The 19469-nt window shown below is 44.7% G+C and overlaps 1 protein-coding gene across 2 annotated transcripts in view; it reads left to right on the top strand.

Annotated features, from left to right (window-relative positions):
* The first annotated feature begins 357 nt into the window (after positions 1-357).
* Positions 358-19469, top strand: part of kifc3 (kinesin family member C3) — a 34254-nt gene continuing 15142 nt past the window's right edge. The window contains exons 1-2 of one of the 2 annotated variants that reach the window (XM_061067565.1): positions 358-546; positions 19194-19314. In XM_061067565.1, the coding sequence (XP_060923548.1) occupies positions 19233-19314 (82 nt within the window). In that variant the 5' untranslated portion in view covers positions 358-546; positions 19194-19232. Of the gene's footprint in view, positions 547-9671; positions 9792-19193; positions 19315-19469 lie in introns of those variants that run through there. The other variant, XM_061067564.1, reaches the window with a different exon arrangement.

The following is a 19469-nucleotide window of genomic DNA, read 5'->3' as shown; positions in this document are numbered from 1 at the left end:
TTGTGTGGTTCCACTTTTTTATCCAGAGACATTAATATTATTATCATTTATTTATTTGTCCTCGTGTTAGAAACATCGTCAACATCGATCTCCCGCTGTATTCCTGGCTCATTCTGATATTCTCTGGAGGATCTTTATTCGAGTTACCTTCTCTTCAATATGGCCCTAACACCCTGCCGTAGTCCACCCAGTCGGTCCCGCCCTCCTGTCTATAAAGTCAGGACTTGTTTCATCGCTCATGCTCGCCCAGCTCACACAGTCCTCACATGTCCCACTGTCAGTGAACGCAGCACGGTCAGCCCGCAGTCCTATTGACTTTTATAGGCGAAGACAAGCAGCAAGTCCCGGTGACTAACCCGGGAGCTAACCCGGTTACTAACCCGGTATCTAACCCGGTTACTAACCCGGGAGCTAACCCGGTATCTAACCCGTGTCCATCGCCGTGTGGACCGGACGGTGACCCGGAGACAGAGGGATTTCCTGCGGGGAACCGACGCGGGACAGCGGGAGCAGAGGAGCCGAGGAGCCGCTGTCCGGGACCAGGAGGTGAGGACACGTCTGATCTGTCTCCAGTCCACTGACGGTTTACAGGGACATGGTGTCCCGCCAAGAGGACACGGTCCCCGTTTGTCCGCTGATTCAGTTCTGTGTGTTTGACTGTGCCCACTGTCCATCTCTCTCTCTCTCTCTCTCTCTCTCTCTCTCTCTCTCTCTCTCTCTCTCTCTCTCTCTCTCTCTCTCTCTCTCTCTCTCTGTCCACACTGTCTCTCATTCTGTCACTTTAATCAAGTGTCCCTCTCTCTCTGTCCCCATTGTCCCTCTCTCTCTGTCTGTCTGTCTCTCACTTCTTCAGTCTCTCTTTAACTGTCTCACTTTGCAACTGTCTCTCTCTCTCTCTCCTAAACTGTCACTTTAATCAAGTGTCTCTCTCACTCCTTCACTGTCTCTGTCCCTCTCTCTCTTTAACTGTCTCACTCTTTCTCTCTCTCTCTCTCTCTCTCTCTCTCTCTCTCTCTCCTAAACTGTCACTTTAATCAAGTGTCTCTCTCACTCCTTCACTGTCTCTGTCCCTCTCTCTCTCTCTCTCTCTCTCTCTCTCTCTCTCTCTCTCTCTCTCTCTCTCTCTCTCTCTCTCCACTGCCCCTCTCTCTCTGTCCCCACCGTCCCTCTCTCTCTTTAACTGACTCACTCTGTAACTGTCTCTCTCTCTCTCTCCACTGCCCCTCTCTCTCCACTGCCCCTCTCTCTCTGTCCCCACCGTCCCTCTCTCTCTTTAACTGACTCACTCTGTAACTGTCTCTCTCTCTCTCTCTCTCTCTCTCTCTCTCTCTCTCTCTCTCACACCTCTCTCTCCCCCCCTCTCTCTCTCTGTCTGTCTATCTCTCTCTCTCTCTCACTCTCTCTCTGTCCCCACTGTCCCTCACTCCATCTCTTTTCATGCGACCATCCAGCAGCTTCCATCGCTTCCAAAGCTCTTCTCTTCTCTCAGCGGTATTTCAGTTCAACAAAAGAGCCTCGGCCTCACCTGGTCCACACAAACATACACACACACACACACACACACACACACACACACACACACACACACACACACACACACACACACACACACACACACACAGACACACAGACACACACACACACAGACACACACACACTTGTTTGTGGTTCTAATGACAGGGCTGAAAATGATCAACATAACATTTGAGATATTTTGTCTGTTACAAACAGTGAAAAACAGACACAACAGACACTTTTAACTTAAAATGTGAACGTTCATTTGAAAGTTGTATGAAAAGTATCGAACCTGCAATAACCCGTACGAATCCAAAATATACTGTACAGAAGTGCAGATGACCGTCTGTAGTAGTTTGTAGTTTGATCACGGCGCATGCTTCTGCAACGGCGTCTGCGGCTTTTCACGCAGTTGTGACGCAGGACTCGTTCTCATTCATGGTTTTCCAAGCGTTGATCGTGTTGCAAAGCAATTCCCCGCCAGAACACTAGGCGGAGTAATGTTTTTTGTCGAAGTCGGCTCTTCTTCATGCCACACACGAAGAAGAGCAGTTTATTCTATACTCAGAGCCTTTTTCTGGCGGACAAATCCTCCGGTCAGTGACGGGTTATACTAGTGGTCATAGTTTCGGATCTCTTCTGCCAAGTGCTCTTCTATTTGGTCCATATTCGTTCTTCTAGATCTTCCGTGGTTTCCGCCGGTTCCGGGCATGAAAGCGAAAATGCGACTCCGGAAAGGATGTAGTTAGCGGACCAATCACAGCCTTGCCGGCTACGTGAAGCTTGCGGAGCTTTGCCGTCTAGTTAGAAAAATTGGGCGACGCACGTTAGCGTGAAATTCTGTGAAGAAGTTTAGCAGAGAATCATATCGCATTCATACGTGAGCCCGATGATCTGGCTTCAGTTTGATGAGCTGTCATCTGTCCATCTTTATTAACAGTCCATAGATTTTGTAAACTTGATTATATAATTGAATTTTAAAAAACAACATTAGAGTTTGAGCAGCTCCATGAGCCTCATGACCGACAGGAGTTACACAACGTCTGTAATGTAGGTCGACTCAAAACGAGCAAATGATTCAACAGCAGCCGAGTGGTGGTGGTGATGTCGGGGGGGTCACACCCGGACCCGGCCGCAGAGACACTGATTTAACTCCAGAACCCTGATCCTGATCCTTAATCCTGATCCTGATCCTGATCTTGATCCTATACCCAGTACTATCTTTGAAGGACAAAGTGAGGAGCAGCTGAACGTTCTCGCTCTGCAGGATTTGTGGGTTTTTGTCCTCGTGAGAAGATTTGTGAACATGCATCCACACGCACTCCCTGGTTTCCTGTTCATGCTGTCTCTGTGTGTGTGTCTCTGTGTGTGTGTGTGTGTCTCTGTGTGTGTGTCTCTGTGTGTGTGTGTGCAGTAGTGATGACAGTAACATCAGTGTGGAGGAGGCGGCGGTCTGCAGGGTGGAGTCACTGCTTCCACACAAGATTTTCTATAAATATCTGTTATTTTGTTTGGCAGGATCTCTTGTCTCTGTCTCAGTTGTGAGGACTGAAGATCAGATGTTTCTGTGGAAGCCTCCATCATGTCCAGGGTTGTTTACTTGGTTTCAACGCAACTTTTTTGTTTTTGTTTTTAAACAAAACTTGAAGTGAGAAATGTCCACTTCGCTTTCCGTTCCTCAGCTCGAGGATTCCCACGAACATTTGCAGATTTGCTACGACAGAAGCGTAGCGAACATCACATGTCAGACGATGGACAATCACAAGGTCCGTCTGAGTTGTACCAGACTCGTTCACACCAACAGGAACGTGTAGGAACATCCAGGCGAGGGGCGGAGCCTGTAGAGCAGCAGGGGCGGAGCCTGTAGAGCAGCAGGAGGCGGGACATGACGTATAAACTCTGCTGTGGACAGATCAGTGTTGTTGTTTCCAGCTCCTCCACACGGCGTCGCCCTCATCACCAGAAGATCTGGAATCTCCTCGTGTTTCCAAGTGGACGTCTTCGTCTTCTACGTGTCCGGCTCCTCTTCTTCATCCTGAGATCTTTGTGTTCTTCCAGTTTCACGTCACGTGTTAGAAACCTCGTCCACACGTCCACTCGCTCACTGGGAAGCTTCCACACATCGTCCTGCTGGTTCCTCACATGGTCTCTGACATGTAAGAGACATTTTACCAGGAGGCTGCAGGAGAAGATCCATAAAACTGCTCATGAAACCACCTGGCTCCTCTGACTTATTTGTCACATGTGACTGCAGAGGGCGCTGTTCCTCAATCAAAGATAGTCAGGGGTTCTTTAATGTCTGGTGTGTTGTGGGTTTGTGTGTTTCTGTTTGTAAATAGATTATTGCTATGGCTAAGCTAACATTCCTTTACTTTATACCTCCCTCTCCAGGCAGCAGTTTTTCTGATAAAGACTCAAACCTTTGCAGTTTTCAGTCTCTTCAACCTTAAATGAGTTTACTAGTGTTGTGATCAGAAGTTTCAGACATGTTGAGAGGATGAACACAGAGTAGCAGCTTCAGCCCCTCAGGTTCAGCTTCTTGTTAAATATTAACTCAGAGTTCACTGAGTGTTTCAGGTCTGAACCGTGACTGTGAAGCAACCGATGTTTGTTTTAACTGGAAGGTTTTCGAGACGAGTATTTTTTTCTAGTTCTTCTACTTAGTATTTGTTCTTCGACTACTTCCAGTACTTCTTCTTAAACTGTGTCTCAATTTAGTGTCTGCATCTTTTGGAAGAAACTTTCTACCTGGTCTACGAAGGGGGGCTAGGGTGAACCACGAAGGCTGACCTGAAATGATGCAACCAGTCTTTATTTGGACAACAAAGTCTAAGTCAAGTCATGTGAAGCCTCTACAGGATGCAGCCCCTGAACTGAGACTCAGCTTTTAACTACTTCTTCTACTACTTTCTCTTCAACTAATTTGACAACATTTTTCGGACTATTTCTTCGACTATTACTACCGGTTATTTGACTATTTCTACTTCTTCTTCCTTTACTACTCCTTTCTGTACTTGTTCTTGTTCCACTACTTCTTCTTCATGAGCACTTGATGTGGTTTGCACGTTGGTACGTTCAGAGTCCGACTCTGGATTGAATCTGATGAGAAAATGCAGCAGCACGAGGTTCAGTCTGAGAAATTAGTCAATTGAATTAAGTGAGTCGGATCTTCAGACTCGGAGGATGAGTTGTGTGACCTGATGTGAGAAACGTTTCAGACCGAGGAGGCGTGAACCACGTTAATCAATCACACCTGAGACCAGACTGAAAACAGACCGGCTGCTGTAGATATTATGAAGTGTGTAGAAATACTAGTGAGTCTGTGTGTGTCTGTGTGCAGACTGAACTGTTGTCAGGGTTTAACTGGATATGAACTTGAGTCACTTGACTTTGAGCCAAATGTGGGTGTGGTCACGGAATTTAACGTCTTTTCACATGATGTGATGTGTCACATGTGAAAATTATCCATGAGAATGCAGAGGTGTGTGTGTGTGGGTGTGTGGGTGTGTGTGTCAGCTGGGACCGTCTCTGTTATGTGTATGTGAGTTTTAAAACCAGATTCTTTGACTGATCCACAAAAGTCCAGCAGGTGGAGCTGTGGAGTCAGATCTCCCATGATGCCACAGGGCGTCTGGATGCTGCTCTGTTATGTAATATAATAATAGACATATTTAAAGATATGTTTTTACATAACATTACGATTTTAATACAGCTTAATTTACTCTGATGCTTAGGATTGTCAGCATTTTCAAATCTATTATTGTATCATTAAAACTTGAAATATATTTGAAATACCTCGGTGAAGTTAATGAGGCCTCGTATTTAAAATCGAGGAGATTAGAGGAGGTGATGAGGTTGTATTTCTGTGTTTGAAACAGTAGTAAACATCTGGATCCTCAGACGTCTTTTACAGCTTCCTGCTCGCAACACATCTGCCTCACATCTGGACCCATTGCTCTGCACAGGACAGTGTCATAGTTGTTTTTAACTGTAAGGAGACTAACATTTTCCCTCTGCTTCCAGAGAGAGACAGAGAGAGAGAGAGCAGGAAAGGGAGGAGGAGACTGACGGCAGCCCCCTTCTCAGCTGAATTGTTTCCTTCTCCGTCAGCTGTTTTCTTCTCCTCTTTTGCTTTCTCTCTTTAGTTGACTGAAGTCGCGTCACAACCCTAATGCATGTTTGTGTGTGTTTCCACTCAGTCTCTCACTCTGTAATTTGCTCCTAAAATAGGATCTGAACTGGGCGTGTGCAGTGCATTTTGGGATTTTGGGAATCTGTCTCTCTCCCTCTGTTTCCATGCAGCTGCAGTGAATTCAGTCGAGACAAAGAGTATTAAGACAATCAATATAATTTTTACAAATTTTTTTTTACAAATTTTTAACTACAGCCGTCAAACTACAGGACTCTCAACAAATGACACATTCATTGTCTGACAGAAAGAGTGAAATTTATGAAATTAATCAGGGGTTAACAGTCACCTTTCAACATACACAGTACATTCCAACATCTGGGGGGCTTCCTGGTAGTGGGATAAGCTAAGGGCCCTTATAGTTGTCCATGTAACTGCAGTTTCAAAAATCTGATTTTCCATGTCACGCCACAGGACAGCATTTGTGTTACGGAAGTTATTTTGCTGTTAATACTAATATACTAGTTTTGTGCATATTAAAACCTAATATTAATTAAGTCATTATATGCAATATAATGCCAAAGCAGTTATTACCTGCTCCAGATATTTCTGGTTTATTTTGTTAATATGTAAGTTTAATGCTTCACCTATGTTACGGTCACACCGCAGGACATTTTCCGTATTCACCTTAAAATATAATCAAAACATAACAGATATTTCATACAAAATCATAAGTTTAATACAAAGTACCATAATATGCATCACATCCATGTGTTGTTTAAGTGGTTAAATGCATCTAAATAAATATTCACACTTAATTACAGAAAAATCATGCGTCATGTCATCCACCCATCTCCTCTTTACAAGAAAACCAAAGCAGCTGTTTGTAAAAATCAACTGTTAATCGATGGTCATTGTTGTCTATAGTTACCTGGACGCTGAGTTGAGACTCTGAACATTTATATTAAACCACTTAATAAAGAGAGGAAGATGTTTTCACTAATCTGCTTTAATCAGGGAGAGTCTGAGCTTCTTAAAGCCACTAACACACCTGAGCCCCCACAACACACACACACACACACACCCATACACACACACACACACCTCGGGCCAAGTGACCTTCACATCCCCTCTGTGCTTATTGTCTGTTTCCTCATTTAGATGAGATTTAATGTCAGAGTCTCATCTGATAAAACTGTTGTTCACATTCTCTGGAACACTATCTTATTTCTTTATTGGTTAATGTTTGATGGAGTTGGCAGGTCACCACTCGTATCCATGGTGACAGAGTTTCTTCCTGTAAGAAGAGTTTGAGTCCTTGAGTTCATGTTGTGAAGTGTGGACGACGAAAAATATCAACTTTTTGTTTCGCGTATATTTTAAACGGATTAAAAGAAATCTGTGCTTCTGTTGAATCAAACAGTTTGAGAAGAGGGCGTCGCCAATGAGTCTCTGTTTGTTTTATTCAATCTTTCTGATTGGATATTACACAGATGGAATTTATTCTAGATTAGGCCTTTGATTTATTTATACAACACACTGGTGAATATCAGCTTATTGCAGCTCCTTCACCTTCACAGATGGAGATGGAAACAAACTAGAATGTCACACAGAGCTCAACAATCCCTCATGAAACCAACTTTAAATACACAAAACACACATTCTGGGACAAAAGTATCCAAACAAACTTCTTCCCTGTTCAATGAACCGCATCAAAAGTTTCTCTAAACTTTCGGTCTTTCTGGATCTTTCTCGTTCAGAGCTGTGACCTCATGTGAGTGTTTGAAGTCTCGGTCATGTGACCCTGGCGCTCTGTCCTGTTGGTAGAACTGAGAGTTTCCTGCTGGGACCCGTCCTCCCTCATTAGGACGCTGAACGTGCTCAGTGGACTGGACTCGTCCTCTATTGTTCCAGAAACAGTCTCTGCTCTGTGTACAGTAGGTTTCGGGGACGGGTCGCCTCTATATACAGTGAGGTCCTGATCCCACTGCAGCCAGGCACAGTTCACAGGCTGGGACTCGGACTGGCAGCTCCCAGCATGCCTTGCTCCGTCACCTCTACAGGACAAGGTCATCGAGGTTTCCAGGACGCTGAGCAACAAGGACGACTCTTAAAAATAGTTTTAAAACTGTAAAAAGCCTTTTTACAGTCGGGACCTCTGGAGACGCCCTGAGTCGTCGTGATCAGTTTCAGCTCAAGCAAATCTGAAACTTCCTTCTTATCATAACTCACTGGTGTGGATTGTTTTTCATGATCGTATTTAAATCGATCTAAAGTATGTGTTGATGAGAGTCGTGGTAGAGGAGTTCCTGTTTCTATATTTAGAAACATTGTGGATCAATATCTTTTACACATTTTTATTACTATTCAGTATTTTTATAATTTGTCATTTGTCGTATATTGACGAACATCACTTTTAAGCTTATGTTGTGCAATTTTAGAGATATTAAATAACATCACAGGAAGAAAATATACCTTCATGGACACTAGAGGAAAATCTATACTGCAGAAGATATTAAGATATTAACATAATCCAATGCACTGAAAGTAAAATTATATGGTGCAGTATTTTTTTTATGGTGTAAAATAATGATCAAACTGAAAATAAATAAATAAAATAGATTTTAGTTATTTATCTGGAAGTTATTGAAATTAAATGTAATTGAAGTAAATGTGAGAAGCTTCGTGTACAGAGCTGAAGACCTGCTGTTACATCATCATCATGAGGCCGAGGCCGGGTGAGTTTCATCGTGCAGCAACAACAGATGGTCCCGGGACAGGGCGGGGGGGACGGGTGGGCGAGAGAGGTGCACACAGAGGGTTTGCTCCCTCTCTCTCTCTCTCTCTCTCTCTCTCCGTCAGTCACTCAGTGTGATGGAGGTGAAGATTCGACCTGTCGCAGCTTTAATCCGCTCCACTCTCACAGGATAACGGAGTCCGAGCGGTTTTCACAGCTCGATGCTCGGACTGATCCGGACCTGATGCTCGTCCAATCAGGAATAAACTCAGCTCACGACTCGCTAACGGCTTCTAACGAACTAACGAACCAAACAGAGGGAGGACAGAAACTCTGCAGGATCTCTGTGCTGAAACCAACATGGAGGAAAAGCTGACGGAGGATCTGGATTTTTACTTCTCTTCTATGTCAGGATAAAAACTTTAAAAGTTTGGAACAAATATGCAGTTTTATTTCCTTGTTATTTGGTCACTTGATCTGTACAGAAACTGATCTCTGGATTCTGACGTTGTTCCGCATCATTACATTTTTATCCCAACTTGTTTTTCTTGTCCAGATTTTTTTGGAAGGCGTGTGAGCAGTTTTTCTTGGAGAGAAGTTTTGTGATTGAAAGTCAGATCTGTTTGTTCTGGTTGACGTTGATTTTTTGATAATCTATTAATTCAGAGGATTGAAAGTTACTGATGCAGCAGCTTCAGAGTCGAGCAGAAGCAGTTCAGACTCTTTGTGGATTGTGTCGAGTTTCACTGAGACACTGAAGCTGCCTCCTCCAGGTTCAGGTTACCTGAGAGTCACTGAGGACGTGACTGCAGCCAGGGTGCGGAGGTCCTTATCAGTTCTCTGGAAATGTGACGTCCAGCGTGAGAGGGCGGGATCCAGGGCAGAGGGGAAGCAGGTGAGACGGAGAGAGTGAGAGGATTATACAAACACAACGGCAGATTAAAACGGAGCTGATGAGCTCTGTTCAGCCGGGAGGAATCGTTTGGACAAGAACACAGAGACCTGGTTCTTCAGGAGATGTCTGGAGCCGCTCACTGGGACTCCGTCTGGCTCCCTCTGGATCAGGATGAAACCAAAACTCTGAGTCTGAGCTGAACAGCAGGTGAGCTGGAGCCGAGGGACAGGGGCATGTACGTCCTGTGCACCCTGGCGGTTCTGACCCTCCACAGCCTCTTCAAGGGCCGCAACAAGGCTGTGGAGCCGGACCGGAGCTCCGAGGCTGCGGAGCAGGAAGCTCCTCTGCAGGACGGGGGCGATGCTGAGCTCTGCAGCGTGCCCAGGACTCCGGGTCCAGGAGACAACGCCATGAAGAAGGTGGACCACCGAGGACAGAGGAGCCTCAGAGCTGAAGGGAAGAGGAGGCGAGGAGGAGGCATGCGTAACGTCCTCGTCAACAGGACACAAGTTCAGGTGAGGAGACCAGGTTAAAAACCACAAAGGAGGGAAAGAGAGGAGAATAAATCACTGAAGTAAGAAGTTGTTAGTGGAAACTCCTGTGATCTGGTGTCATGTCAGATATCAAAGCCTTTTAGAAAACATTGTTTGTTTCAGAGCTTCAGACTCTTCAGTTCAGTCTGAACCTGAACATCAGATGTGAAAGGTTCCTCAGAGCAGAAGAGGAGTTCTGGGTCTGGATCAAACTGAACCAGGTTCTGTTGGTTTGCAGTGGAAACACTCAGTTGATTAGTTTGGACTTTTGGACCAATCACAGGAAGTAGAGACAGAATTCAACAATAGAAGAAGAAAAAGAAGAGGAAGCAGCTGCAGTGTTCACCCCTGACGATGTAATGATTAAACCACGAGGACGTTTATTTGGAGCATTTGAACTAGTGTGAGGTATTGTAGTACTGTATTACTGTAGAGTACTGTGGAGTACTGCGGTACTGTATTACTGTAGATAACTGTAGTTTTGTGGAGTACTGCAGTACTGTATTGTAGAGTACTGTGGAGTACTGTAGTACTGTATTACTGTAGAGAACTATAGTATTGTGGAGTACTGCAGTACTGTATTACTGTAGATAACTGTAGTATTGTGGAGTACTGCAGTACTGTATTGTGGAGTACTGCAGTACTGTACTACTGTAGAGAACTGCAGTATTGTGGAGTACTGCAGTACTGTATTACTGTAGAGAACTGTAGTATTGTGGAGTACTGTGCCTGAAAGTGCTCATGCTGGTAGAAATACCATAATGATATTACCATGGCAACTGAATTAATAATTCTCTAATCAAACTGAAAGACTGCTACCCCCCCCAACTGACAATACGCAGTCTACAAACCATTCAGTGTCAAGTATTTGTAGACGCAGCCTAAATTACAATGTGAAACCAAAACTAACAGATCAAACTCAAAGCTTGGTTCAAACTTTCAGATTTGAAAAGGTTCTTGATGAAGCTGATGATGAGTGTGATGAGGCTCTGGTCGATGGCGTGCGCGGGTTTGAGCATCTGGACGGTGTCGTGGTTCCTCCCAACATAAAGCAGGAGGTCAGAGTCAGACTGTGTCCGTCATGTGACGCTGACTTCCTGAAATCAGGATCCTGAAGAGCTGAGACAATCTTCTCAGCTCTTCCCTTCAGGGTCTAACATCAGGTCAGAGCTCCTCAGCAGCTCCTGGTGTTTCCTTCTTCAGCCTCAGATCACAGGATGTAAAGTCATTAATGTCTGGAATCCTGCGGGCCTCTGCCTGGCTACGCGTGGACGCTGTTCTGGGTCGGTTATGTAACCACAGATTCATCTTCTGATGATGACGATAATCTGCAGCTGAGCTGTGGTCGCTCTGACGGGACAAAGTTCACTGTCATGTTCTGCATCCTCATAATCTCCTAAAACTGTAATCTAGACCCTTTCGTTGAAATATTCAAGTTGGGTCGTAATAAATGTTGTGTTATAATATTTATAACTTCATGTTCTCCTGGAAACAACATCTCAGTTGCGCGGTGATGAACTTCTACACAGATGTGGCGTCAAAGCTCAAAACACAAGGTCACTGTGGCCTCACCAAACAGGTTTTCGGCCATAACTGAAAACTTCATGCACTAATTATGAAAAATGACATGTGACGCCATTTGATTATATTCCTCCAAAGTCTTACAGACACTTATTTTTGAATCTGTGCAGATGTGGATGTAAACTGTTATGATTGGTTGGTGGAGACGTAACAAGACTGTAGTTCTGTCTCTGTCTATGTTTTATTGTTTAAACAAAAGAAACTCAAGACGTCATCGTAGACTAATTCACTTTAAGAGGACAATAGGGTTTGGTCTAGAGAAGTGTAATATACATTTTTTAAATATCTGATTTGGTTTTAAGTATTATTTAGTAATTGTAGTTTAATATTACAGCATTAAAACGATTTTACTGAGGGACTCACAGGATCACTGAAGGATAACGCAATTTTATTTAAATCTGTTTGAAGCTTTTTTTTTAATACAGATTCTAATGGAGATGATATCAAATCAGATCCCGTTTTGTTGATCCACATTCAGATCTAACAGGAGCACAGAATAAACACAGAAAGCTAGAAGACACAGTGACCACGGGTGATTAGAAAGTCTTAAAGTATTAACTTGTGTAGATTCAATTGGATTTGTCTTTTTTTTGTTTGGGACGTCTCCACAAAACTTTACCTGACTGAAGATTTATTAATCTGTGAATCATCTGCATGTTTTAAAGTCTTAAATTCAACTGGAGTCTCTGTAGCTGCTCTGATGACTGAGACACAAAAACAAGAGATTACATTTACGACCTAAAATTAAAACGGGATCATAACACATCATTAAAACCTTTAACTGAGCTGATTTTATATCATCACAGTTACAGCTCCGTTGTAGTCTACACACACACACACACACACACACACACACACACACACACACACACACACACACACACACACACACACACGCACACACACAGTGGGCTGTTGAATATTTCAGGCGGGGGGAGGAGCAGCTCATCGCGCTTCAGTTGAGTCTGAAATATTTATCGGGAGGAGGGAGGAGGAGGCGTGGCCTGAGGAGGTGTGATGCTGCTGTGTTGTTGCTAGGGAAACAGAGGGAGGAAGCTGTGTGTGTGTGTGTGTGTGTGTGTGTGTTGAGGGGGTCGGCGGGTGACACTGATCCTGCTGCTGTGTGTCGGTCGCTGTGAAGCTGCAGTGGTGAGGAGGAGGAGGAGGAGGAAGATGCAGCGATGATGTGGAGGCCAGAGGGAGGGAGGTAAGACCCGGGCGGCCGGAGAGAAAGATGGAGGACGGAGGACAGGGAGGATGAGAGGACATGTTGAATAGAGACGGAGCGGTGGTGGGGGAGACAGACGTCTGGTTGTAACCTGATACAGAGTGTCGTGTGTTGTGTGTCTTGTGTTGTGTGTCTGTTGTCGGACGGCCGCTGCTCAGCTGCGTTTTCCTTCAGTCTGATTTTCCTGCGTGTTAACGTCTGCTGTGGGTTTTTAATTTTGCTCAGTGATTTTCAACACACGTCTCATTCTCAGACTGAAATGATTTCCTCCGAGACGCAGAGGCTTCTCTCTCAGTGACGTTCTCCCAGAGCTCAGAAATCACTGGATTCTGTTCAGAGCTGAAAGGAGCTGCAGATATTTTACAGCTGATTCATTGTTCCAGTCGTTTTTCAAACAGAATCAGTGACTCGACAATAAATATTCACAATTGTGTATATTTTATGCTTTGACACCTTTGGTAGAATCGTCACCTTCAGCTCCGTGAAGCTGCTTTATCATTTTATTTTTTTCAAAGAATAATGAAGAAAACTTGAGTGTTAACGTCTGAGCCGGTACATTTACATGTGCAGCTGCAGGACAAAGGAAAGGTTGTGATTGGACGGCAGAGACGGGGGGTCTCCTCCTGTCCTCTCACTGCAGGTGTGCAGTGGGCGGAGCTACACTCAGGTATTTTTAGCTGCATCAGTGTGTGTGTGCGTATCTGTGCGTGTGCTCATCACCTGAAAATCTTAACAGACTGAAACTATTGATTATTTTTCTACGAATCAGTCTCTGTCCAGTCTGATGTGTTCAAATGTCCGATATCCAGGTCGTGTGTGACAAGGAAAGGCAGCAGAATCACAGACATGAAGGCAGAGGTTCAGTCGTAGTAAACACATTGTGTGTCTGTGTGTGTGTGTGTGTGTGTGTGTGTGCGCAGACAGGTTTTGCCTGTGAGCACATGGAGAAGAACAGGAGCTGATTTGACCTAGTTTAAAGGATGAGGAGGAGGAGGAGGAGGAGGGTGGATGTGTGTGTGTGTGGTTGTAGATTTGATATTATCTTCAGTGATTTATCAGCATGTAGCTAATAATAATGATTTTTATTTCAACACCAACACGCTGTGGCTCAGCAGGTCGATCCTTTGGTGGAATCTCACAACCCGAATTCTACGATTCGATTGTCGATGCATCAAAGAATTCTATTTCTATCCATTATTTATATTTTCATGACTGTGTGTCTGCTAGAGGTTTTCATCTTCACCAGCCTCATGATCTGCTTCTCCATTCAGAAACCAGGCTGCAGCAGTCGGTCCCTAACAGCGCTCAGAGCTCGACACACTGATTTGACATCCGTTCAGTTTAGACTCTTTACTGAATCACGGTGGATCCGCCCGGCAGCGTTGAGGAGCATCACAAGAGATTCTGCTCCTCTACTCTTTTTGAATCACTCACAATTAGGGTTGCAAAGGGGCGGAAAGTTTCCGGTAAATTTCCGGAAAGTTTCCATGGGAAGTTTAACTCGGGAATTTTGGGAATTTTGAAAAAAAAAAAAATACGCAAATTAAACGCTGAGCAATAAAAACTTATCTTATCTACAGAACAATGCCACGTGCACTCTCTCATGTGTGGAGACATTTCACCTCATCCAATGTAGAAGGAAAGGCTGTGTACATTTGCAAATACTGTGCAAAGACCTATGTTAAGAATGACACAACGATGCAGAAGCATATAGTCAAGTGCCCAAAGTTTCCTCAGGGCTCAAATCAGCTTATGACAAAACAAAATGTTTATATTTATGTCTGTATATGACAAGGTAAATACAGTTAGTATAAATTACCCACAACATTTCCAGTTTATTCCCGTTAATTCCCGTTAATTCCCGTATATTCCGGTATATTCCCGTTAATTCCCGTATATTCCCGTTAATTCCCGTTAATTCCCATGGAAAGTTTCCAACTTTGAATATTCCCGGAATTTTGCAACCCTACTCACAATTAGAGCTGATCTTTATAAACACCTGGGTTGTTGGATCCCCACAGCTACAGTCTCCTTCATTCTGTCTGCCAAAGTGTCCTTGGGCAAGGTACTGGACTCTGAGTGCCCCTTGCAGCTGTGTGATGGACGTGTGATAGAGAAAGTGCTGCACATAGAGGCTCTGTATGAATGTGTGTGTGACAAATCTGTTCTGTAAACAGCTTCGATTGGTCATAAAGACTAGAAAAAGTGATACAGACGAATTCATTCATCCAGAAGAGTTAAGAAGTAAAGGGTTAGAATCAGGTTAAAGACACAACAGGACATCATGTCTGCACAAGAGCGAATGAAGGAAAAGCAAATGTCTTTTTAGTAAAGAACAGAGAAGATGAGATCATTAAACACTATTTTTAGAGCTGAAGGTGGAAACACTGCTGGGTGTGTGTGTGTTTGTGTCAGACTGAAACTGATCCAGAGTCAGTGTTTTCAGATGTGTGAAGGTGTGAAGGTGTCAGACGGCAGCGTGTGGCTCTGCTGCTTCACTGCCAGGAAACAAGAGTGGGAAAAACACGTGTTACAGATTCACAGCTGGAGAAAAACCAACTGAGCTGAATCTCAAAGTACACAACTGCTGACTACACACAGACACACAACATGCTGAGAGTCGTCTCAGTGTGTGTGTGTGTGGTTGTGTGCAGTGCTGTCAACATTAATAAGACTTTCATCTTCTGTGCCTGTATAGTGTGCACGAGCGTCTTAGTCCATCCTTGAAAATGTAATCCCCACTTTGTGTGTGTGTGTGTGTGTGTGTGCTTGTGTGTGTGTGTTACCCTCTTATCCTGAAGTGCTGATTTGAGACTAAATCATTTTAGAGTCTCGCAGCTCATCATCACTTAAGATTAAACTAGGGTTGCAAAATTCCGGGAATATTCAAAGTTGGAAACTTTCCACGGGAATTAACGGGAATAAACGGGAATAAACTGGAAATGTTGTGGGTAATTTATTTAATTGGATGGGGTGAAATGTCTCCACACATGAGAGAGTGCACATGACATTGTTCTGTAGAATAAGATGAGAAAAAAGTTTGTAAAAAACACTAATGCAATGCCAGAGATATAAATAGTTAGCCAAACAATTGGAATCGTCTGTGAACATATTTGACAATTGATGGATAAATGAATGGAAATAGTCTAGATGAACAGATGAACAATCCTCAATCAGCATGCTAATATATTTTCCCAGTAATATCATGGAAACTTACCTGACTAGTCCTTCACTCTATAGCAGGCCTCAGTAGCCCTGCTGTAGAGTGAAGCATGCTGGGAGTTATCTGTGCATGTGATGGAAGAATGACCAGTGGAGGCTTGAAACTCAACCTGCAGCGTGTGCTGCTTCCATACATCTTTAAAATAGAGTTTTGAATGATGTTTTTATTGCTCAGCGTTTAATTTGCGTATTTTTTTTTTTTTTTTCAAAATTCCCAAAATTCCTGAGCTAAACTTCCCATGGAAAGTTTCCGGAAATTTACCGGACACTTTCCACCCCTTTGCAACCCTAGATTAAACACATAAAAGTCACTAGATGTTGCTCAAAAAAACACAAGTCACAGTTTATGACCCATACTGCAGCCAGCCACCAGGGGGCGACAGAGACACTTTGGCTTCCCTCTTGGGACCCGTCATGTCGTCCATCTTTATTTCAAGATTCAAGATTTTTATTGTCAAATGCACAGAGATAACATGAAGCAGTCGCTAGCAATTAAATACTTGGGTCACAGGCTCTCTTTAAGCAATGCTCAGTCATTTTAACCAAAAAAAAAAAAATAGAAATAGTATAAAATAAAATAGAATATCGATAAAATAGATTAAAATTGAATATAAAAAATTTAAAATAGAAAATAAAATATATTTATCTAAAATATATATCTTTACAGATGAAGAGAAAAATAAAACAATAGTTCAACTTGCGCAGTAGTGGAAATATTCAAATATGCTTATTACGGTGCTGGTGCAAATATGCAAATATTCCAGGGTGCTGGTTTGGTGGCGTTATTGCAGTTCAGAGGAGTTTAAAAGTCTCATGGCGGGGGGGATGAAACTGTCTCTGAGCCTGGTGCTGCCGGCCCGGACGCTGCGGGTGATGGGGGTCTTTAATAATCCGGTTGCTCTTCCTCCTGCACCGCTGGGTGTAGAGGTCCTCCATGCACGGCAGCTCCGTCCTGATGATGTGCTGAGCAGACTTCACCACCCTCTGTAGAGCCTTAAGGCCAATTTATGCTTGAGCGTATTTTGTAAAACGGACAGATAAGACCGCCCTATCCGTCGTGAAACGCCCTCTCCGAGTGCTTCGGACAGCTTTTCGTACAGGTCTGATTTTTCTAACTTCTCCGTGTTGTGTGGGAGAGCCCACGGACATCTCTTGGCTGTGATTGGTCCGCGAACGACATCATTTCCGTATGACGTCATTTCCGTACGACGTCATTTCTGTTCGACGTCATTTCCGGACCTGTAACTTCCTGATTCACAATAAACACATACACAACTACGATTCTACGATTAATGTGACGTGTGTGTTAAGCCAGGCGAGTTGTCCGGCTGACGGTGGCTCGTTAGAGCACTGAGGGCATGTGTGCACGGTCACAGGCGGTTAGAACGAGCTTTCAAAACGGCGCTAGCAGGCTAGGCTAGCGGGCTAGGCTAGCCGCCATGCTAACTGTGGTGGTAACAGTGCATAACCCCGCCGTCACGACTTTAATTCCACTTCTATCATGACACTGTTTCTATAATACCGTCAGGTTAGAAGCAAACACTGGGTAGTAGTAGTTAGTGTCGGGAGTCCCTGCTGACTGTGTGTGGAAGCTGGGGGGGAGCTAGCTGGGAGGGGAGCTAGCTAGCTACATGTAGCCTCAAGCAGATTCAAGCTGTGGAATCAGCAACACAGTTCGGAAACAAGACCGGGGAACCGCTGCGCTAAGAAACGATTACATCAGCATCTTGACCCGCTGGGTGTCACTTTATTTAGTTCTGTTAGTTGCCATGGTTCAGTGTGTGGGAGGAGCTAACATGTCAACAGAGACACGTGGACTTCTTCTTCCCAAATGGGGTAGGCCTCTCTGAGCTCGTCTTCCGTTGCGCCACCTATGGGTTTGGCGGTGAATTTTTTCCGACGTAGACTGACGGAGAAGTAAAAATCAAAAAGAGTCTTTGCCCCCCGCTGAGACCTCTCCGAGAAACGGACACGTAGTAGTATATAAGAGCCTTTACACTCGTCCGATCAGTTTGAGGCCTGAGCTCATCAGTGAGTGAAGGAACGTGATCTCTGTCCTTCAGGAGCGTCTCCGTGTCCCCTGATGGTCACTGGGACGACACCTGTGTGTTGTCCCGTCAGTCCAGGGTTAACGAGACCATCTGTCCCGAGGATTAACAGATTACAGTCTCCCTCAGCAGCAGGTCCCAGGTCAGAGGTTTGTAATCCTGGTTCTGATCCACGGAGGAGACTGCAGGTAGGTTAACTGACTGCTGGTCAGCGTGTGGGCGGAGCCGGAAGCTCTGCTCAGCAGCTCCACCTGGACCCGGGCAGTCGGGCGCCGACCGTGTGTGAACGGGACCGCTAGAGACGTGAGGATGTGAGCGGGGGGGCGGCAGCATGCTGGGCTGGGTGGGAACTCTGATCAACAAGAGCTGGCTGGACCGAGAGCGCCACGTCCATCACAGGACACCTCGCGGTGGACGAGGACGGGTAAGGACGAAGCAGCGAGGAGGGGACGCTCGTTTAGAGGCTGTCCTCTGATTGGTCAGTCGGGACGGGTGTCTCTGTCTCACCTGTCTTTCAGGCAGGGCCGGAGCAGCAGGACTGAGTGGGGGGGGGGTAGCTGGGGATGTGAAGGTGCCTGAAGGTGATTTTGTATTTGATCGGCGGTTGTGACATCACTCGGATCCGATCCAGGAGATTAAGCTTCTTCAAAACAAACGTGACAAACCTTGTCCTCCTTATGATGTCATCATCTCTGATGTCATCCTCTCTGATGTCATCACCTCTGATGTCATCTACAAACCTCCATTAATCTTCAGAGAAATCAGAGAGAGCTGAACCTCATGTAGAATCTATTAGGACGTTTCCTTCAGTGTCACAGTGCAAACAGGAGCTGATCACAGTCAATTCAGCTGCTTTTATTTTGAAAGAACAGGAGCTGATCACAGTCAATTCAGCTGCTTTTATTTTGATAGAACAGGAGCTGATCACAGTCAATTCAGCTGCTTTTATTTTGATAGAACAGGAGCTGATCACAGTCAATTCAGCTGCTTTTATTTTGATAGAACAGGAGCTGATCACAATCAATTCAGCTGCTTTTATTTTGAAAAAGCAGGAGCTGATCAGTCAATTCAGCTGCTTTTACTTTGAAGGAGCAGGAGCTGATCACATTCAATTCAGCTGCTTTTATTTTGAAAGAACAGGAGCTGATCAGTCAATTCAGCTGTTTTTATTTTGAAAGAACAGGAGCTGATCACAGCCCATTCAGCTGCTTCGATGTTGACAGCTTCACTGAACCTGTGTGTGTCTGTGTGTGTGTGTGTGTGTGTGTGTGTGTGTGTGTGTGTGTGTGTGTGTGTGTGTTTCAGCCGGTCCAGCGGTCCAGTGCTCTGCTCGGTCCGTCGGTCATGTTCGGAACAAGAAAGACCTGGGACCTCGGCCACGCCCCCTGCCTGCAGGAGCTCTGGAAGAAAGACCTCTCATTGGACGGTGAGTCTGACGTCTGCTGTGGAGGAGGAGAAGAGAAACACCAGCATGGCTGCATTTTTGTCATGACAGGAGTGTGTGTGTGTGAGAGAGAGAGAGAGAGAGATAGGGGGTGTGTGTGTGTGTGTGTGCATGTGTGTCTCGTACTTGTAATGAAT

The sequence above is a fragment of the Limanda limanda genome, chromosome 3 (assembly GCF_963576545.1).
Source record: "Limanda limanda chromosome 3, fLimLim1.1, whole genome shotgun sequence".
NCBI classification, from domain to species: domain Eukaryota; kingdom Metazoa; phylum Chordata; class Actinopteri; order Pleuronectiformes; family Pleuronectidae; genus Limanda; species Limanda limanda.
Note: the sequence above shows the minus strand (reverse complement) of the source record. Positions and strands in the feature narration are given on the sequence as shown.